This window comes from Phoenix dactylifera, unplaced genomic scaffold (assembly GCF_009389715.1).
Source record: "Phoenix dactylifera cultivar Barhee BC4 unplaced genomic scaffold, palm_55x_up_171113_PBpolish2nd_filt_p 000392F, whole genome shotgun sequence".
NCBI lineage: Eukaryota > Viridiplantae > Streptophyta > Magnoliopsida > Arecales > Arecaceae > Phoenix > Phoenix dactylifera.
Window position 1 is genome coordinate 413,417 of NW_024067838.1, and position 23,176 is coordinate 436,592.

A 23,176-nucleotide genomic window follows, 5' to 3' on the forward strand; every position below is an offset into this window, starting at 1 on the left:
GAACCATTTTCAGCCCTATTATCGAAGATTTTAGATGAGTGCTCGTCGGAGTCTTAGGTTCTAAAAGAGATTTCCAGAATTATTTAGACATGTAGTTTAGTTTTGCTCGTAAGGTAAGTAGTATGACCCTTTTTTAGATTTATCAGCAAATAATAAAATTATTATATTAATAAATTTAAATCATACTATTTATAATGCATGAATTTGTTGAACATTATCTTATTGCTAAATGTACTTTATTTTGAAATAGTATGATGATGCATGGTTAGAAATAATGAACTCCTTTGATTGATTTCGATAACGCATGATTTTTTTTATATTTTTGTTGAACTGATATATGAACTGCATGATTGTTTCTCATTGACAAACAAGATATTCTTAGAGATTATGGACAAGAAAAGACATTGCTATAAAAAATATATATAATTTTTTTAAAAACAAACTTTTAGTGAAAGGCTTTTTTTTACCTTCAGCTAAATATATTTTCTATAATTTAAGTTTCCAACACCTTTTACAATTATTAAGTTTATTACAAGAGATTTGGAAAAATCATCACATTATTACATGTTAATTTACTACAATATTTTTCATGTTTTTTTTTTAAATAGGAGGAGCTCATGGGGAAATAAAAGATGGTGTTCCATTCCTAAATACCTTTGACTCCTAAAATTCCTATGATGATGTATTTGAACTTAATTTTTTAAATAAATTACAAAAACCTACTTAAGATTAGGGGCGACTTATATTTACATCCAATAGTTTAAAAAAATATATGTTTGCCCTTTGAAGATTTATTTTTATCTATAATTTGAATTTATAACTTAACAGAACATTAGTCAAGTTGTTAACCTTAAATAATGAGACCAAAATGCCATGTAAATTTTTTTTTAGAAATAACCAAAGTAATCTTAAGTGACATAACATCCATCAAAGATTAATTTTGATTTTTTATATAAGATAAATAATTTTATTAATATCGTTAATTTAACTAGATGTGACTGTAAGTGTGATAAAAAAAAATCAGAGAGATTTGTATAATTTACTCTAATTTTTTATACAAGAGATTGTTAGCTTGTAAACTAGCATATTCATGATAATATTTTTTTCTAAATAAAAGAATCTTAAATATCTTCTTAGTTTTTCATGAAAGTATTTTTTTTCTTTTTTAATTCCCATTATCACAATAGAAAGATCTGGATAGGCTATCCGGCCGGCAAGTAGGTGTCGCACTCGGTGTCCTTGGAAGCGACTTAGCGTTCCTTTCACCCCTTCAATATTTCTTTTTCTAATCTTCTCTTCAAAGTTTAACACTGGCTATCGCCACCATTGGAATATAGTATCCGGATTTCGGGAAGCTTGCATCCCGTTCATGGGGCAAACGGACGCACACGATCATCTCATCATTTTCTCTGATAATGATCTCACACCCTCCTTGCTGTATTCCAGAGGAGCATCTGAACTGATCGATGTCCTTCTCGAAACTATCCGGTCCCGGATATGGATTCCACGTGGTATCCTGTACCCATCATCCAACCCGCAAGCAGAGACACCATCCCATCCTTCTCCCTCTGCTTTCTTCCCCTCATCCCCCGCTCCACCCCACAAATTCCCCCCTCAAAAACCCTCCGAGAACCCCTCTAATCTCCTCCTCCCCGTTATTCTTCCTATCGATCATTCTGTAGAAATGGCATCGGTTGCTTGGCCGGCCGGGCACACCGGTCTCTGCTGTTCCTGCTCTTCCTCTCCTTCTCCTCGTATTCATCACTCTTCTCTCCTCCACGCCAAAACCCTAGCATCATCACCAACCACGATATCCGGATTCCTCTATTCAGACTTCCTCGGATGCGCAATCCGGTCGATGAAACCAAAGATTTCCTCTCAATCCAACAACCAGAGCATTGCCGTTCGGATGTCCTGGGACGGACCCCTCTCCTCCGTCCGCTTGATAATCCAGGGCAAGAACCTCGACGTAGTCCCCCTCATTCCTCCATCCTTTTTCTTGTGGTCGATTTCTTCTGTTTTCTTGGTTATTCATTTTGCGACCTTGCCTTTGGGTACTGTGTGCACTAGTTGACGGCGCCGGTGAAGAAGCACGTCGAGGATAAGGTGGGCAAGGCGGTGCAGAAGCACAGCAACCTGGTCAGGGAGGTCGACGTGCGGCTCTCCGTCCGCGGCGGAGAGCTCGGCAGAGGCCCCCGGGTTCGGAGATGCGAGGTATGGACCTGCTCCTGATGATTATGCCCTTTCTTTTTTAATCTAATGGCATTGTGGGTTTGACTGCGTGGTAGTTTTAGGTTACTCTGTTTACCAAGAAGCATGGGGTGGTTCGGGCGGAGGAGGCTGCGGAGACGCTCTACGGGAGCATAGACTTGGTGTCGTCGATCATCCAGAGGAAGTTGAGGAAGATCAAGGAGAAAGAGTCGGATCATGGGCGACACATGAAAGGGTTTAACCGGCTCAAGGTTCGGGAACCGGAGGCTCAGGGAATTATCGGGAAGGACGAGGAAGAGGACCAGGATTTGGTAGGGTTGGCACCTGATCAAGCGGATGGTGAACCTTTGGGCAAGGTCTGTATTGCTTATCATGATTTTCTTCTATTTTGGCGGTTTGGTTTATTTCATTTATGCTTTATTTGTAGTCTTTCACTTGTTCATATTATCTCCAATTTCTTTCTAATATACATTATCTCGCATTCAAATCAGATTCATTCCATACTATATTCTTTAATGCTACATCAGAGATTGTCACTTTGTTACCTGCCAATTAAGGGTCCGGAGCTCTTCTAAGGTGTGGGTAGACTCTTTTCCGTATTTGAAGCTAGTGAATATGAAGAGAGAGGGGAACAAACAGAAGGCCCATAAACAGACCTGCTTTATCTCTCAATCTTTCTCACACGCTTAAACACATAAGAATGCATGTTACGACATATATATATATATATATATATATATATATATATATATATATATATAGACATATGCAGGAGGTAGATTGGTAAATAACATAGACTACATCTATGATGTGCTCTCTTTTTTTTTGGAAAAAAAAATTATGCGTTCAATAGATGAAGTTGGTTCAAGTTTTGTACTAAAAAATGATTACAGAAAAGGTAAAAATCATGCTTCTCATTGGATATTCCAGCCTTATGGGTACATCAGATGCAAGGAAAACCAGCTTAGGACCAATATGAAGATCATTATATGTGGGTCATTGTTCAATGATTTAGTCAACACCAGAGGTTCCATCATCAATGAACATACCAGAAAGTAAGGTGTTCTTTTATTCCCTTATTGGATGACCAACGATATAACTCATTGCTTCTTTATGGCATCTTAAAATGAAAAAGACAAGGCATGGAATGTAGGAGCTGTCTAACCACTCAAATGGACCTACTCGCACTTTTGGCCATCGAGGTGCTATTCTCATGCAGAAACAGACACACAAGTATATGGGGAAATCTGCTATTTTATTGTCTCTAAAGATAGACACCAAAACGAGGGAAATGCCTCATCTGTACAATCAAGAGGAGGTTGCATGGTAAAATTAGCTATTTTAACAAAACCATAGAGGGAAAAGAAGCCAACATAACTGTTGCTGGAAATTGGACCTGGGGGCTGCCGCAAAGCCGAGAGGGAAGGAGCTCCGCTGCCGGGACGGTGGATAGCGGTGCGTCGACTGGTGGCGTCCTCCTGGAGTATCCTGCAAGAAAGCCGGTGGCCGGGCTTTCCGGCGCCGGCCCTCCGAAGTTTATGTCAGAGGGGGCTAATATGTGGAGGGGGTGTCCCGGAGGAGAATCCCCTTTACCTCTGGGTATGTTTCTTTTGTGTTTGTATCTCTCCCCCCTTCCTTTTCCCCAGGTTCCCTTTTTATAGAGGGATGTTATGTTACCTGGGAGGTGACATGGGAATTTGTCTTCTTTTGTAATAATTGGGCACGATCATGCTCATTAATGGTGTTGTGGAGAATAAGGCCGGATCAGGCCGGAGTCAGGGAGCTGTCACGGTTGATCGGACCCGTTGGGGGTGGTTGAACCGCCGGCCGTGGTGGGCCTGGGGTTCGTAGACGGTAAGTGCATTAATTGCTGAGCGAACCGGTGGTCATGGTGAGCCATACGTCTTGACGGTTCAGTGATCCGGAGATCATCTTGAGACGTGTTCATTTAATGACTGAGTGCATCGGAGGCCTGAGGGGGTCTTATGCATTAATGATAGGTCGTGCTGAGTTCCTGTGGAGATCTCGTGCCTTGATGACTTAGGGACGGTGGCAGATTGTAGTGGAGTCATGTACTTAGTTGTCAGATCTTTTGGAGGATTAGGCGGGATTGGATATTCGGCTAAGGCATGGGCCTGGCAAAGGTGCCGAGCCGAGCAGGTCGCCTAGCGGAGTGTCCTGTGGCGGGGTTGCTTCTGGTCGGCGCTTTCTAGTCGAGCGCCTCTCTGGTCGGCGCTTTCTAGTCAAGCGCCTCTAAAATGACTCGATTTGGGTTTTCCCCCCAACAATAACAATGACATGTTTTCTCAAATAAGGCTTTGAAAGGAAATTCAAATTAAATGAAATTTCCTTCTTCACAAGTCTTGAAGAGAAAAAAAACACATCTTTTGATCGTGTTCAAACATGATGAAGCTTTTTCAAGCAATCTAACAGTTCATGGGTTTGTCTTCTTAGAACACCTTTAATCCAAGGCAAGGATTAAGGTATTGTGTGCTGAGGCCTTGTGGGGTGGCCGCTACCATGCTATATACCTTGTTAGTTCTTGATAAACACTTGCACCATGACCATGACATGCCAGGCACTAGCAAGTAGCTGGTATTGTGCTAGCTGAGTGGTGCTTTAATCCATGGTTCAACGAAGCATCGCTGGGAAAAATTTATAGTCCAGTTGGCATGTGAAACTTGGTTAATAGTAGAGATAATTATACCTCCAGAAAAAGGATAGGATTTTCCTAGAAATCCCCTAGAATGGGGCAAATAATTTATGTTTTCCTTTATGTGTTTAAGGAAGAAAATAAGAAAGTAAAGGGGCGGAGAAAAAAGAAGTTAGCTTGGATCCTGTGCAGTAATTGCATTGTTCCATAAATGGTGCAGACACACATTGCATGAGGAGGTTGGCATTGCTTTGGCAAAGTGGAGCTGTGCAAGCATGCTCACAGTTTGTGTTTCAGACAATGCTTTGTAAGCCTGACGAGACACCAAAGATATATGTCATGATAATAATGTTATCTCAATTGAGTCTGACAAAAATGATGATGAAATTGTGAACCCCTTATAGGAGAAAAGAACAAAAACTAATGTAGTATGCATGGTTGGAGTATTCTAAATAATAATAATTAAATATCAGTAATTTGATGTAGTAGAAATGTGAATACTGCGATGATCTAGATAATGGCATTTAGCTTGAATTGGGAAGCATGACAAAGGGACTTCGAGTTTACTTTATATGCTTACTATGCCGGGAAGCTTATGAAGTGACTTTTTGGAAGAGCGTGTTGGAGAGGATAAAGGAGTATTCTCCATTAAAATAACTACTTGGCATTGCCATGGCTTTATTTTGTACATCAAATTGGAGGATTATTAGGTTGGAGTGATATCCATGGTACTAGGAGAAACCTTAGGGATGATAGATTTGGAGGCTATTTCTTCTGATCTTGCTTGTGTGGTGCTAAGATATCAGTTGAGGGAGAATAAGTGATTGTGGAAGTGCAAAGCGCAATTTATTCTCAAGTTAGTTTCTCCAATAATTTTGTTGCGACTGGTGGTGCCATTTGTTGGTTGTGAATTTAAATTTAACCAAGGTCTGGGAACTTGGTTTTTGCAGAGCTAAATATTTTGGTTTTAGTACTTTCAGTGCTTTTCACAATAAATGGTTTGATTTTGAGTTTTTGCTAAAATATTTTAAGAAATAGGAATAAAGAAAGATAAAACGAGTTGAGAGATTATATTGAGTGACAATTTAAAGCATATAGTTTTGTTTGAAACCCCTATGTATTATATTACTATGTATAGTTTAAGTAGTTTGAAATCCTTCATATCATGAGAAATATTAAAAATATAAAATATGGGGGACTCGAAAATTATTGGAAATAATAGAAGCTAGAGAAATGGATTTAGCACCATTCTGAACAACAAATGTTATTAATAGAGAGCATTATACACCAAGATTGATGGAGATCCAATAATGGAGAGCAGCATGACTTAGGGATTTTTCCTAGAATTTAATTTTAGTTGTTGATTATCTGTATTTTTTAATTTTTGTGTGTTTTTAGTTTGCAATAGGTCATATAAATCAAGGGCTATGATTAAAAGATTTAAAGTTTTACTTTAATAGCTTGATGAGCAAATACTGTAGCAATACTGGTCATGTATTGCTGTTTGCTATAGTAACCACGAATGGTAATGTATTATGAGGGGCACTTAGAGAGTTGAAAAACCCATAGCTTTTTCTTTTACTTTAAATGTGAGAGTTGAGTTATGTAGATAGTTTTATGCAGAATATGAATGAAAAGGAATGAAACTTATTTTGTTTTACTCTTGTGGTGAGATTCCACAATGAAGGTGTGAGGCCTTCAAACCCTAGGTGTGATTCCTTGGTCCTGAAGTGAGTCCTGTATTATTTTCTTTCCTCTTTCCCTTATTCTTGTTTAGAAATTCCATGTTTTGATTTCATATTTCCTACTCTTTTACATCTGATTCTGTTTTCTTTATTTCCCTTCAAATTTAAGCCGGTGTTTCGTTGCAGAATAAATGTGGAGAGAATAAGCTGTATTTAATGCATATTGAACTTTGTGATAGTTTGGAGTTTATTGTGAAGGCCAAATTGCTCTATCGCTTTGTTGAGTGTTACATAATGGATTAGGGAAAAATGGTAATTGATGGAAATAGGGAGAAGCCCATTCTGCAGTGTAACTCTATTCCATCATTTTGGTGGAATAGGCTTATACTGTACCAGGGGATATCCCCCACCATAAGGCCCAACTCGTTGGTGTTAGGCCAGAATTTTGGGGTATATCCCCCTACTTATTCCACAACCAAACACCATCTAAGTCTAGGCATCATCTTTTATTTGTCTTTGTTCTTTTAATGATAATCTATTTACTTTTAGTTCTTCCTTGTTTCTTTCACATCTATTTATGCTTTCCTTACTTTTCATTCTTATTAGTTTTTTGTTTCGATAGGTCTGTTGTATTATTAAAAGAAAATCAGATTTTTTTTGGGAAATTCCAGCACACACTTGATTTTGGTTATTCAATCGTATAAACCCTTAATAACTCAATTTAAGCCCTAGAATCCTAAAGCCTGGGTTAGATGCTAGTTGACCATTACCAATTTTCTTCAAAAAGATGACCTTGCTTGTTCAGTTTTATTGAAAGCTCAGGTCTGAACATGAAATTCCAGCACCTCTGTGTTTCAGCCCGATCATAAACCCTTATACATTCCCTTCTTCCATACTGTCCTACATCAAAGATATATGCCTTCATGTCTAGATATTTTTTCCCAAATTCTTAGAAAAATTTATTTCCTGGTTCATGAATTTTGCTTGTTTTAAATACCCCATCAAATGTAATTAAGGTCTATAAGGTCTTGTTTTGTTTCTACATATCCAAATTATTAGTATATAAAAAATGTTATAAAAATTTATGTTTCCTTTTGAATTTTTTGGAACCTATTACTTGTGTTTAGATCAACCGAAATCTCATCCACTTTGAACATAATGTTAAGAAAATGCTTCATATAGAGGATTTTATCACCCAAGTCCAACTCAAAGAAATCGAGAGATAAACTTAAATAAGGCCATTAGCTTTAATTTGTTGAACTTGTTAAGATTCAGCTAAAATTGACTAAAACTGGCCAAAACTAGTCGAAACTTGAAAAGAGGGCATGTTTCCACCCAATATTGACAAAAAGCAATTTGGTCCTGCAGAAGATTTTCAAATTTGGCTAAAATGAATTATCTCTGGATTTGCTAACCTACCTGTGTTGGAATGTCCATGTTGTAGTACGTAGTGTTGTAACGGAAAGAGATTGACCCCTGACAATGTAGATAAAAAGTATTACTATAGGAAGTGTAATTATATTTGTGCAGATGAAGAGGCAACCTACTTCCATCATCTTATTTACTAGAATTTTTTGAAAATGCTTGCTTACTCTGCTTGATGTATTGACACATGGCAATATCTATCAATGACCCGGACTTGTGAGTGGCTTCTTTTGTGGTCGATCTTAGTTACAATCTTTAACTAAAGAAAACTATTGAAAATTAAGAGGAAATGGGAAGCATATCAAATTATTTAGGTATGAAAGCTTTGGTCATTTTTCTTTGGTTCAGTCTCTGGAGCTTCAGTATCTTCAAGTAAGATCATATAAACCATGGCAGAGCCATGGGATGAATAGAAAGAGCCTCTGCAATGCAAATGGTATCAAAACATGAACAGGACAAAGCTATGTGAAGAGAGACTTCACTGCAAAGATGGATGAAAAATAGGTGGAGAAACCCACCTGGAAACAAATGCTGCGGTATTTGGTGGCACTTCGTGAGAGGCTCGAGCTTAATGTGCTCTGAACTTAAGGTTATCCTTTGTTATTTATAGAGGAGCAAAGGAAGTGAGAACTTCGTCTCTGCTCTGGAGTTCCTTCAGTAATGGGAAGATCAAACCAATTGATGGATTCTGTCAAAATACGGGGTAGATCTTAACCCTTCATATGAGATCATGCTAAGGAAAGATTTTCTCTTGGCTCGCAAGATCTTACAGGGCTCTAAGTTGACTATTTAGCACCATCCATGGCCCATTGAGTGAAGAGTAATTGTATCATAATGGGTCCTTAATTGGTGACACGTCTGAGCTCTTTGTGTGAAGCTTGCATGGATGCTTAGCCACGTAGTTACAGACCATATTTTAAGATCATATAATTGGCTTATTCAAGAGAGTAAGATAGTGGTGAAATGGTCATAAATCTCCATTCAATATGGGTCAGGCCTTCTATGGCCTCTGAATAATAGCAGTTTTATAAATAACTACTGAATGGTGAAAGGGAGGCATGGCCATTTAAAATGACTATAAAACTCTTATACTCTGGCTTTATTTGAGTAAGGTCATCTTGGTCATTTAACTATTCACTGGTTGTTACTGGATGATTCAGAGAAGTGATTCCAGTTATTAAGGTGAATCCCATACTACCTCAGAAGGCAAGGTGATCTCACTGTGTTAATTAAGATGGCTTTCTGTCAATCAGCGAGGCTGTTGTTTCTGTGTTCTTTGTTTGGAATCCTGTACCATTCTCGGATTGGTTCTAATTGATTACCACGAATTTTTTGGAGCCAATCATAAGCATGATGTACATGTATAGTTCGAGAAAAAGAGTGTGTAGCATAAAAATGTAACACAGTCTGAATGTGAGTGTCAATTATAAGAGTAAATTGGGATATCATTTGTTTATATTTGTGGGTGTATTGAGGATACGAACTGTTGGATGCAAACATAAGGATGTGAAATTTTGTACAGTCACTAGCAATAAACATTACTGTGAACCAGAGCAAACCATGTACTGTGGTTTCTGACAATACTAGTTGGCAACACAGGTGAATTTCTGTTTTGATTCCTCATTTTGTTCAGCAAATCATAAAAGCTGAAATGTCTTTGTCCTGGATGAGTCCGCAAACCATATTTGGATTAAATCCATTAAAGGAAGAGTTACAGGGAAATGTCTATGATTGTGATTTTATTGGTCAGGTATCTAGGTTGTAATTCCTTATTTTTAAGGCTTGGTTCGAGCCATGTAGAGCTGAGTGGTCTCAATCGACCATAATCAAACTTTTTAATTTTTGCACATTTGTTGTTGGCTGAAAAATTTGTACATCAGGCTCTGTTTTATGATGGATTTGATGCCATTGATGTATGTGGTTCAACCATTGGCTTCTCTAACTGTGATCATCTCACCGACTGAATGCTTGGGACTGTATATTTTCAGGTTGTGCGTACGAAATATTTCGACATGCCACCACTGACAGTTGAAGAGGCCAAGGAGCAGTTAGAGAATGTTGATCATGATTTCTATGGTTTCAGAAATGAAGAAACTGGTAAAGATTGTGTACAACTTTCGCTTGATCCAGGTTCTAAATTTGCTTGTGTGCCTGATTCAGGGAAGTTTGTTTTCTCTAGGTGAGATAAATATTTTGTACAAGAGAGAAGAGGGGGGATATGGATTGATAATTCCTAAGGATGATGACGATGACGATGATGAAGTGCAGAAGCCTGATACGGAGGCAGTGGGGGCTGCAGAAGATCCCTCTGTTGCAAAGCAGTTAAGTGGATAATGCTGCAGAATATCCTGCAAAATAGTGTTGTATCCCGCCGTACGCCTCAACTATTTCACCATGGAATTACTACAGCCGCTAATTGTCGGATTCTGCTCTTGAAGAATAATTTTGGAGCTGTTAATGTTGTATGAACGTGCAGTACTTGTTCTGCTGGTCTTGTCATACTGCAGACAGGCAACTGGAACCATAACCCTGATTTCAATTGTATCATGCATAGTTTATCAACTGACGCAGACAAGATTGTATATTTGTTTCGATTCTGACTTCCACAAACAGATATTTAAAAATGAGCAGTGCTTAAATGGTTGGTTTTCGAATTCATTTGGAGATGGAGGGGGGTCGAACTCTGTTAAGGAGCTGTTGGACTTCTGAGAAGATTACAATTTACAGGTGTATTCTTGGAGCTTTTTGTGATGCAAATTGCTTAAGTCGGAGGCCTATGGACTGTACATTCAACTTCGGTAGGGCATTGCCTCTGCTTTGTAAAGAAAAGTAGAGGATCTATTTATAGGTCAACTGGAACATTGTGACAATGGTGAGAAAATTCTCTTTCCTATGCTTGTGGTTGGTTCATGCAGTCATGCAGTCCTACCAAACCATCTATTCCATTTCTGCTCCCTTCCATGTCTACGTCACTTCTACTCTGACATCTATTTAACTCAAGAAACCAGCCAAGCTGAAGGAAGATCACCAAGAAGGTGCCAAATCTTCTTTTCCACCCCACCAATCTCCAATCCACTCCATCAATATTAAGCATCCATTCCATTATTTTGAGCAGTCCACTGTACGGTCAAGTGTATTATATTTGAGACTATATAGGTAAAATGGTTTTTTTAGATAATATGCATGTATTTAACGTGATATACATATATGGTTAGAGAACGCCCTTGTATTAGCCATAGATATCCGGATTAGAAAACCTGGGAATAGGAATAGCCAACACCGGCCTCTCTTTGGTGAGAGTAATTCTTGGCCTCTCGCACAGATCCAACTCCACGCCCTCCGGTACCCTCCACTCGAAGGCGTGCAGCAGCGTCGCCACCACCAGCGGCAGCATCCTCTCCACCAGCGGCAGCCCCGCGCACCGCCTCAAGCCCGCCCCGAATGGAAAGTAACGGAACTCGGCACCGCTGCCTTCATTTAAGAACCTCTCTGGCCGGAACTCGGCGGGGGAGTCCCAGAGCCCCGGGTCGGTGTGGATGGCCCAGACGTTGGTCACCACGCGGGCCCCCGCGGGGATGAGGTACCCGCCGCTAAGGACGCAGGGCTCGGACGGGACGCGGGGGACCAGAAGCGGGACCACCGGGTGGAGCCGCAGGACTTCTTTGATCACCGCTCGTAGATACTTGAGCCTGGGGATGTGGGACTCCTCGACGGCCGTGTCGGGGCCGCCGACCACGGCGGCGAGTTCCTGCCGGGCTCTCTGGTCGATGTCGGGGCGGTGCATCAGCTCGGCCATGATCCACTCCACTGTGGTGGAGATAGTGTTTGTGCCTCCGACCATGAGGTCCTGCTCACCATGATCGTATATTTGTTAATTGATTGCTCGGGTGTCTTTTGGTACTGTGGGGCACAAGTCCTCTGTTTGACTTGGACTTTGTGTTCGGTCCTTGAACAATAATAATAATAATAATAATAATAATAATAATAATAATAATAATAATAATAATAATAATAATAATAATAATAATAGAGAGAAAGAGCAAATGCACATGAGACTTTACTCCGATGAATCTCTATTCATATATGGTCCGATTTATATAAGACAATAAAACTCTATATCGATAATTTGAGCCATTAGATATGATTTATTATTTTTAAATTATTTATATATAAAAAAATTATATAATTAGAAGACTTTAGCCTAGACATCAAGTAGACAAAAAATTAAATAATTTAAATTATATATTTTTTTATCGATATACAAGCTAAGAGACTTCAAATCACATAATTTTTGAAGCGTAACTAGTTTAAATGTAATTGATCACATTCAATAGTCTTGATTATTAGTATCGGATCTGAATGAAGATCTACTCAAGTATAGCTAAGTTCAGCTCTCTCTCTCTCACTCTCTAGATATATATTAGTTAAACTTGCTATGTATATGATCGATAACTATATGGATAAACGAGATATTATAGACACCAGCTCAAAACCGTTCTATGAAATAATTGAACATGAGCGAGTAACAACTTTCTAAAGAGGATAGGTAAAAGAGCTACATCTAGTGGCTTCATATATGAAAGGGGGTTGTGGATTCATATCTTGGTTGGTTGTGTTATTTGTGACTTGATAACTTTAATACACGACGCTTTCACTATCCCTTTCAAAAACATGAAAGTCTAAATAGGATCGGCAGAGAGATATGCACATGTGAACAAATAGAAGCACATCTAGGGTTAGCTAGACTAACTGAAATGTGGTCCTGATGGGTCTGGGGATATTGCCACTCGACCTCCTTTCCAAATCATCAGAGTATCACGATGAGATGTGCCTGCAGTGTGTCTCTATGCAGTTCACTACATTTTTCTTGGCTTCAGATAATATCCATTGATGATTGACAATTCCATGGACAGAGGAAGGCTGAATAAAGTGGTCACAGGAAAGGGACTGTGCTGAATATCTAAGAAACGGGGAAGACATACAATGGATAATATATTCGACATTTTTTCAAACAAGTCCTACTTCCGTATGGTTGGCGCGATAAAATAGGATTGGGCTCATTGATATATAGCCGACAGAGCAGTAATTCATGTCCTGCTGGATATCTACCTCAATACGACGTCTGTGTAAGCTTTCCGGTTCTCATCCGCAGTATTGCATAAAATAACCAAGGTATCAAACTATGGCACTACTCGCAGTATATTCACCTTCGCATACATCTTGAGAGCCTACTCGATCTATATATCACTTTTTTGGCACGAATCAGCTTTTGTCCTTTGATGGATTAAAAGGAGAAAGCAGAGAAATTAGCTTCGATCCTGTTGCCAAAAAAGCGATCTTATGTAAGGCAAATTTTGGTGAAAAATAAAGTAAGATTCAAGAAGCCTATTTTAATTTAGAGTGTGGTCCGAACAATTAATAGAATGTCGCTGGAGAATCCCTACGGAATGCGTACGTTGGAAACACATGCAGCCTAAACCTAACCATTTTAAGTGCTAAGTATCAAAAACTTGCGGACGGATAACGAAGCGTACCATGATCAGTCCCTTGAGGTTGGCATCCGTCAACGGCACTTCAGCAGCATCTCCGTCGTTCCTAATCCTCAAAAGGATCGATAAGAGATCCTTGCGTTCTTCTCCCTTCTCACCACCCTCTTCCTCTTCTGCACCATCCAATCTCGCTCTTTCCTCGATCAAGGCTTCGTAAACCCGGTCCAACCATGACACCCGCTCCTTGATCTCACGTTCGACGCCTTGCAGATCAAACCGTGCCAGAAACGGAAAGAAGTCCGAAATATTGCGCCTCCCCATTAGCTCCACAGTCTCAACCACTGCTCGGCGGAACTCGGTGCCGATGGTTTCCCACCAAAGCTCCCCACCCCAAAGCATGCTCGCTAGCAAATTTAGAGTGGTGGCGAATGCTGCCTCTCCCACATCAATGGCCGCGCCATTCTTCGAGTACAGGTCGCGCGCCATTCGACGAACCACCCGTCGCCTTAGGCCATAACACGCATCGAGGCTCCTGCTATTGAGAAGCTCGTTGACGAATACTCGTCGAAGCATGCGCCAAGTTGGACCGTAGGGGCATCTCACCAAGTTCGAGCCATTGTATGATACGACTCCTGCTGCAATGGGCTGGTCGTGATTGGAGAAGATGATGTCGTTCTCCTTATAGACTTCCTTTGCTATCGATGGTGAGCTCACAACAATAAACAGCTTGTTGCCTAAGCGAAGGTTAAAGATGGGTCCGTAAGTCCGAGCATACTCGGAGAAGCACCGATGCAGGTTGGGACGCAGGAATGGAAGGTTCCCAACCAGCGGCAGACCTCGAGGGCCCGGCGGCAGAGGGAAAGTTCCCTTCCAAGTTTTGTGTCTCAGTAGTGTATATAACCACAGGGTTAGAAGCAGTGGTATGGAGAGCGTGAGAGCTACTCTGGCGAGATCCTCTCTCCAGCCTCCCAGGATTGCACCAACAATTTTGCTAAGAGGAACTCGAGCCATAGCTGCGAGGTATTAATTTCGGGCGAGGTATGATCAGGGGGTGAAATGTTTGAGGGGAGAGGAGGCGTCTATTTGTAGACGGGCTTGAGTCACTTTTGCAGATTCTGTGCATCTATGGACCAGATTGGAGAGTCCCAAAGAGAATAATCTGTCTCGGTGTGCATGTCTCTTTCTTTCTCAAGTCCTTTTGAGGTGGGACTCTTGTTTCTTTTCTTTTTTTTTTGTGGCTTCTCTCTTTTCACTTTGATTTTTTATTTTCGTTTTCCGATAGCTCTTTTGTCGAGGTCCGCATGCGATGCAATGGACGAGTGTGAACAGGAGCAAGCATGGAAGGTTGTCACACGAGATAAGAGGCATTATTGACTGGGATTTCTTGCACTCATTGCCTCTTCTTTAAGCAAGAGTTAAACTAGCTTATATTTATTAATTAGTGCGCTCTTCAGTTTTTCTCTTTTAAATGTCAGTCCCAAAACTTCATATATATCTATTATTATCAAGAGAAAAAGAGGTGAAAAGAAATCAGATAATACTTGTCCGGATCCAGTTCAAATCTATGCAAATATGAATAGAAATTTGAGTACTCTACTAATATTCATATCTGTATCCATATCCGTAAAAAAAAAAATAGATATGGATATGGATAGATAACTACTTGATCCGTATCTGAATATCTGATTTATTTATAGTTCTATTTAATTTTATATAACATTCATTATCTTTAAGAAAAATATATAATCATATTGATATGTTATTAACTTGATTTACTATTCACTTAGTAATATTTTTGATTATATGATTATAAAATTTAATTATTCTACTTATATTTATATTTACATCAATACTTCGAGTATCTGATTTGTATCTATATCTATTCAAAAACAAATATAGATATGAATTTTTGCATTCAATTAATATCCATATCTCTATTCATCAAACAAAACAAATATAGACATGGATGTATTGGCACCCGATCTGGATCCAATCTGGTTTCAGCTCTAAATGGAAAAGCCTTTAGTAACCAGTCTCTCCTCTTTTCTTTTTTTTCCCTCTTTTTGGCATAGTTTTGCCTTAGTTAGAGTGTCAATGCTACAAGGGAGAAGGAAACGAGAATCACCTCTTTCCTTCTCACCTAGCAATCAATAAACATGATTCTATAGTGTTTTACTAGATTTTTAAATAAAAATTCAAAAAATAAAAACATCTATCTTATTCATATTTTCCCCACACTATTTATGTATTTTCTAAAAAAATATATGTCTTTATATGTTGATGGCTACACTCTTTTTTAGTCCATCCATCAGTATCTCTATTAGAGCTAAACTCTCCTTTCTAATTTGAATTCTATATAACCATCTTTCTTAGAATTTTAATGCAATAAGAAGAGAAAAAAACCTAACTTTCTACTTACAAAAAGAATACACTTCTCATGCAAGGTCTTCTTTTACCAATATTATATTCCTTATTTAATAGGAAGGTGACCCTTGATTCTCCCATTGATTCCTCCTATTTTTATCACAGTATCTATGTAAATGTTCCAATACATTACTTATGTACGTACATATACATCTAGACATATACAAGCACATGTGTGTATGTATCTATATATATTATGCATACCCAAAAATCTATGCTTACTCTATCTTTAATAAATACATCCCAATTTAGTTTTCACTCTCTCATCAGAGGAAAGAAATGTTTTGGCGAGGCTTCCTTCTCTTTAATTTTAGCATGGTTGTGATCTATTGAAATTTGAATATATTGAGAACAAGAGCAAATGGAAAGTCACTTCTTTCCTCCCTACACCTCACAAGAATTTTCATCATATATAACACCTTATCATGCAATTAAACCAATGATCTCTTATTTTAATTTCTATTTTTTATATTTAAAAAATGCCTTTTATGACCAAATTACCCACTTTTCTAGCCATTCTTCGATCTCTCTCTCTCTCTCTCTCTCACTCACTCACTCACTCTCGAGCATTCTCTTTGTGCCTTTGTCAAAGTTCTAATGGGATAAAAATAAGATAAAATGTTGTTTGTCTCTCTCTCTCTCTCTCTTCATCTTTTCGAACAAAAGAGTTTTCTTCTCTTATAATTCCTCAATATATTGATCTTTTGCATTTTCTCTTATTTTCAAAGGAAGGAAACACTTGTTAGATGTTTTCTTTTTTTTTTTGACTCTGAATAAAAAAGAATCAAAAAATAAGACAATTCAGCTTTCTCACCCTTGCATTTGTTGCATATATTCTTCCGAAAAGAGAAATATATGCATCTCCACATACTTAGAGCTACTCCCATTCAATAAATATACCTTTTAAGAGAGAGAATTAAGAGAAGTACATTAACCAAAATGAGAGGGGCATGACTAATGAGAAAATCTTTTATTGTTCTACATCATAGTTATCCATACTTCTCATAATATGTTTCATGTGCCAAAAAGTTATATCCATCTACTCTAATATAATTGAAACCCCAAAGGGCCTCTCTATTTTTTGTAAGGCTCTTCATAATGCAATAAATATTCCCATCTTGAATGTGTGCATCCTTAGTTCAATTCATACGGTTAACGAAAGAAATAATAAAAAAAAAGCACATCCTGTAGTTAAAGTCTATTTATCTTATCATATTTGATAATAAAAATTAATTACATGTGAAGATCACAGGCATCCATACTGTCTCCTACATGCATCACTTATGCCAAACTCTAGTCTCTACTATTTAAATATGAAAGATTTTTGTTTCCAAACTCCGTACATGAATTTCCCTCCAACAGAAGACTAATGGGGTTTATCATCATTTGGGGAATGATGCATCTCATCTCGCTTATCTATAACTCTTTAACAAACATATCATTCTTCTTACCAAAAATAAAAAAAAAACAAACACAGCATTCAATGTTAATTCTTTAATGAATGATTACTAAACAGAGAAAAATTACCGTAAGTTAATTCTCTGTTCTTTAGATTTATTTTATGCAATCACGATTGATGGAATCACAAACACCCATCAAATGTTCTTTCCTATTGAATAACTCCTTGCACGTAAATCATTTGTAGCCAAATTGGACGTATCCTATAATTTTCGCTTATTTTGAGAATCCTACTCAGGTGGGAGTCACTGGGATGAGAAACTATGTATATGGAGAAATAATGTCTCTCAGAACCAGGGATTTCTAGCCAAGGTGATCGTGCAACTCGCTCTTCTTCTATGCATACTTCGTTTTATTTTCCCTTTATTTTTGAACAATCCCTTCCATGCTACTCAAAGTATCTAAGGGGAAAAAAGAATGGTTAATAAGCTAATATAAGGATCGAGTGTAGCTAACAAATTTACCCAAAATAATCACATTATCCATATGACTTGCCATCTATAACTGCCTTCTCCTTCTCTTCTTACTTCGAACTTCTACAGGGATTCTTGACTTCAATAAATACAACCTTCTTGCTTTAGTTTATTTCTTACCCTTTCAAGGGAAACAAGAGAATACCAACGTCAAAAATGAGTACAAAATAGGGATTATATATAGTTCTTCATGCTTCCTCTCACTGGATTGCTCGTGCCAAGCATTAGTTCCTATCTATAGTGCATGGGTTCTCATGTAACCATAGGAACGGTGGAGGGTTTTGTATTCAACCATATTGAGATTAGCAGTTTTTCTTTTTAAGAAAAATAAAAATATCACTTACCACTCGGGCAATCTCTATCATCCATGCGCCATTCTTCTCGAATCTTAATGTAAATAATTACAGCTATCTATTTTCAAAATGTGATCATGATCATTAACGGTAAAGTTTTTGTAAATTGCACAGAAATAGTGCTTTTTAAATGCTGTCATCCATTAATTTCCACGTATCTACAAACATACTTATCTTTTATAAATAAGCCCAACTCTCTCTCTCTCTCTCTCTCTCTCTCTCTCTCTCTCTCTCTCTCTATCTATCTATCTATCTATCTATTTTTCTCTTGAGCAAAATGGTAGGAAGGCCAACCTCATTTCATTGAATAGTGAAATGGAGAGCATGCTACATTAGTTCAGTTTAAGAGGGAGAAATAACAGATGTTCAACTCTTCAAAAGGGCTGTGCACGTATTGCATTATATAAATAATATAAAAAGTGTTAATCAGATCATTTGATAGAGATTTCAGTTATCCAGGCTTCCTCATACTTTCCCAACCTTCGTATCTACCGAAGGAAAATGCTTTCGTAGCATAAAATCCCAAATTACCTATCTTATTTTGGAGACATGGCAGTGGCTTAATATTAGGCGCACTTTTTTTTGGTACAAATTATTATGCACACATTTACTTTCCTCTCAGGCCAGCAGACATGAGTAGGTCTGAAATTTAAATTTCAGACCATGGATTTGTTGATCTGCACGAAGAAAAAAAGATTTTTGAAGGCTTTTTCTTTTACTTTCCACAAGATTCGAGCTAGTAGGTGTTGAGTTGATATGAACGGTGCTTAAATGGCTGGTGCAATCCATGAATTCAGTAAAAAATTCTGCCCAATATTGCTAGATTACCGAACATGGCCTCAAAGTTTCAAACTTCTTGAGGGTTGCAAATGCAACCCCCCTTCCCTCTTTCAGATGGTGATACCTAACCAAGAGGTAGTTGCCATAGTTTGGCTGACTCTGATAGATTGCGATAGTACAGACATAATAGTTACAGCACGCCAATTGTGGAATCTTGACACTCCTATAGATTGTGCCACTGCAGCATGCCTGAGTCTGCATGCAATTGTGGATTAGATTACCACCATTGTTGGCGACACTAAGCATGCATGGTGAACAAGTCGACAAGTTCTCAATCTGGTCACCAATAGGGCCGTCTCTCATCCTCAGTCACCAGAACTTATAACATAAGAATTACTCCTGGATCAAGACAGCCTGAATCCTAATGGCCATGCGGATAGCGAAAAATCCAATCATGGCCTTATTGACCTTGAGGTGCAGCATCAACTTGAGCTTCTGTGGACCAGCAGAGGGACCACGAAGTGCATGCGCAGGATTCTGTCATACGGTGTTGCCACACGATCATTTATTTGGTTAATGCTGCACTCCCAATGTCATATTCCACCACAGTTATGCCTGTGCTCATCAAGCCCTTGTAGCTATCCTAGGCTTGTGCTTCATTGAGGCCTTCCCCCACCCTACTCTTTCCTGAGAGTATTATTTGCTCCTACAGTGTTGGGGGAGGTTGTAATTGGTTCCGGTGAAGAAAAATGAATTCCGATCGATCGAAACTGATAGGTGAAAGAAACATAATCTGGGGACATAATTGCATCATGTCGGCCCTGTAGAGGTGGGGGGTGACATGTAGGTTCGGTGGTCTATTGTGTAGAATATCTTTCATGAGAAAAATATTGCCAATTGGACCATGCTTTTTTTCCCCTGGACCATTTCAATGTATGAATGTATGATTACTACTTGAGAATGATAGAAGGGATATGTCCAAGCTGTTAGGATGAGTCTCTTGGTAATTAAGAGCTCCCATAAGGATAATGTGTGATGGGAGATATCCAGTAGGCTTAAGAAACGCATCGAACTACACATTTTCCAAAGATTGGGCATACCAAATGAGGTTGCTGGATGAGGAAAGTAATTGTTGGTGTGGCAAGACAGAATCACCACTGAAGGCTGTGCACGATCCAAAAAGGAATCGTGCTCTCGGATTAGAAGAGGCCAACTTCTGAAGGTTATTCTACGTTGCTATGTGCGCATTATGTTGCTGGACAACTCTAGTGTTGCCCATTTTTCCATCCCATCCGGATGAGCGCCAGAGAACTCAGTAGGCGTAGAAATGCGTCAAGTTTCAACAACAATGAGGTTGGTGTGCGTAAGCATACCACCAATATTGGATCAGACGAAAAGATGATGATGAAGATCGAAGGGGGGATAAGAAATAGCATGAGTCCAAAAGTCTTGACCTTCAAGACTTCGTCGTAATCCCCCGATCATTCAAAGATGGATAAGAGATGTAGCACTGGGCTATGGTAAGAGTGTAGCGTAGGCTATAGTAGAAATCTAAATTACAGCCACTCCAATAGTAGAACTACTGGTAAAGTAAAACTAAGATAAGTCAAAAACATACGTAGGATTGGCTACCGAAGAATCTTTATATAAATTACAATTCTATTATTTATATTAAAATATAGTAATTATCTACTCTAACGGATATCATTTACATTTGGCTCCCACTCCTAACATTTCGGGTAACTGAAATTGGTTGCTTTCCACTTCCACAGGACCATCAGGATCTATTTCGTATTAACTATCATACTGATACTTGTTGGGGGAATAAGATTTTTCCCCCCAAGTGACACAAATGCCCCCAAGAAGCCGCACAATCGCCGACCCTGAATAGCCGAAGTCGGAACGCCCGACCTCAAGACATCCGACCTCGAGACCTCCGACCTAGGAAAGTCCTGATGCTCAAGGTCTACCCTTGTCAGCCACCTACTACGGCCGTACTCCTCTGAGGTCCAACTGAGGACCATACCCTGCCACTGCTTCAGCATTTATTGCGCATGGCCGCTGTAACCCTCCGGTTCATTCTACAATTAATGCGGATCTCCGGCTTACTCCACCATTAATGCGGATCTCCGGCTTACTCTACAATTAATGTGGATCTCCGGCTTACTCCACCATTAATGCGCATGGCTCCTGACATCTACGGATCCTCGGCTCTCCACGGCAAGTTAGCCCAGCAGAGTCTGGTCAACCATGATAAGTCTCTGATCTCGGCCATACCTCCGACACCAATGCAATGATTCGCCTGGTAGCGTACTGGTTCGGGTCGTACGACGCCCTCACCGCCGACATCAGTACAATGATTCGCCTGACCGTGCACCGACCTGAGCCACATGCCGAGCCGTACTATGGCCTCGCTCTGTTACATCACAGGTAAACCGACCCCCACCTATAAAAGGGAGCCTTGGCTTCTCAGGAGGGGGTTGGAAAATTCCGCGCCTTACAAGCACTGTTCATCTCCTCCTTACACTATCTGCCCCCTCCCTGACTTGAGCGTCGGAGGGCCGGCGCCGGAAAACCCGGCAACCGGTTTGTCTGCAGGCACCCAGACGGAGGACGCCCCCCGCTGACGGATCGCTGCCCCCGCCGTGAGGACCCCCAGCTCCCTCTCTCCGGCCTCCCCAGACGGAGGACGCCGCCCGCCGACTGGTCGCCGCCCCGCCGTGGTGACCCGCAGCTCCCTCCTCCTCGACCGAAGATTGCCCCCGGGTCCAATTTCCAGCAACAGTTGGCGCTAGAGGAAGGGCCTGAACCTTCGACTTTCTGCTTAGGAAACATGGGTCCTGCACTCGGACGGGTCTTCAACCTCGGGGGGTAGTGAAGCCGGACTCATCCTCACCAGTCCAGACGGAGTGGTGGCCGAGCAAGCCTTGCGCCTCGAGTTCCCGGCTTCGAACAACGAGGCCGAGTATGAGGCCCTCATCGCCGGGCTCAAGCTGGCGAAAGAACTGAAAGTGGAAGACCTGACGGCCTTCAGCGACTCCCAGCTGGTAGTGAACCAGATTCAAGGAGACTTTGAAGCTAAAGAGCCATCCATGCAAAAGTATCTCCAAAAGGTGTGGGAACTTACGTCTGCCCTGAATTCTTTCAATATTCAGTACATTCCCAGGGCGGAAAACTTCAGGGCAGACCAGCTGTCCAAATTGGCAACCTCCCGCATGAGCGAGCTTCCCAAGGGAACAACGCTCGAGTATCTTCAGATCCCCAGCACGGAAGAACCCGAGCCCACCATGTGCATCGACTCCGAGCCAAGCTGGATCGATGGGCTCGTCTGCTACCTCCAAGACGGGACCTTACCTCATGACGAGACGGAGGCTCGCCGAATCAAGCGCCAAGCCCCCCGGTATGTCCTGTACGAGAATAGACTTTATCGTCGATCATTCACTTCTCCCTTTCTCAGATGCCTCCGCCCCTCCGAGGCGGACTATGCCCTCCGAGAGGTCCATGAAGGGATCTGCGGAAATCACATGGGGAGTCGGGCACTGGCCCACAAGATCCTGCGGCAAGGATATTACTGGCCCACACTCTAGAAGGATGCGACGGATTTCGTCCGGAAATGCGATCGGTGCCAGCGAAACGCCAATATCCAGCGCCGACCTTCGGCCCTGCTGACTTCTATCATCGCCCCCTGGCCATTTGCCCAATGGGGGATCGACATCCTGGGGCCCTTTCCCCAAGCCTCCGGACAAAGGAAGTTCCTGGTCGTCTCCATTGGACTACTTCACCAAATGGGTCGAGGCCGAACCCGTCGCCCGGATCACCGAGCAAAAGAGGCGGGACTTCGTGTAGAAGTCCATAATCTGCAAATTCGGACTACCCCGTATCCTTATATCTGACAATGGTCGACAATTTGACAATGTTCATTTCAGGGAATTTTGCTCTGAGCTCGGCATTGATCACCGTTTCACCTCGGTCGCTCACCCCCAGACAAACGGAGAAACTGAGGTAACTAATCGCACTATTTTGCAGGGACTCAAGGCTAGGCTTGATCGGTCCAAAGGACAGTGGGTCGAGGACTTGTACAATGTCCTTTGGGCGTACCGGACCACGTTCCGACTGCCCACGGGAGAGACCCCCTTCAACCTAGCATACGGCACTGAGGCCGTCATCCCGTTGGAGATCGGCCTGCCTTCTCCAAGGGTGGAGCATTACGACCCCGACACCAATT

The 23,176-nt window shown here is 40.6% G+C and overlaps 2 protein-coding genes across 2 annotated transcripts; one reads left to right on the top strand and one right to left on the bottom strand.

Moving 5' to 3' along the window:
• The first annotated feature begins 1,354 nt into the window (after positions 1-1,354).
• LOC103702793 (ribosome-binding factor PSRP1, chloroplastic) lies at positions 1,355-10,632 on the top strand. Its single transcript, XM_008785357.4, has 5 exons — positions 1,355-1,969; positions 2,071-2,214; positions 2,295-2,567; positions 9,963-10,071; positions 10,154-10,632. Exons 1-5 carry the CDS (start codon positions 1,370-1,372, stop codon positions 10,306-10,308), a joined length of 1,281 nt encoding a protein of 426 aa, XP_008783579.3. The 5' UTR covers positions 1,355-1,369; the 3' UTR covers positions 10,309-10,632.
• On the bottom strand, positions 10,241-14,506 carry LOC103702901 (flavonoid 3'-monooxygenase CYP75B137-like). The gene is made up of 2 exons (XM_017841731.3): positions 13,509-14,506; positions 10,241-11,821 (listed from the first exon to the last, which is right to left on the bottom strand). The coding sequence occupies exons 1-2, from the start codon at positions 14,472-14,474 to the stop codon at positions 11,204-11,206; spliced, it is 1,584 nt and encodes a 527-aa protein (XP_017697220.3). The 5' UTR covers positions 14,475-14,506; the 3' UTR covers positions 10,241-11,203.
• Positions 14,507-23,176: the final 8,670 nt, after the last annotated feature.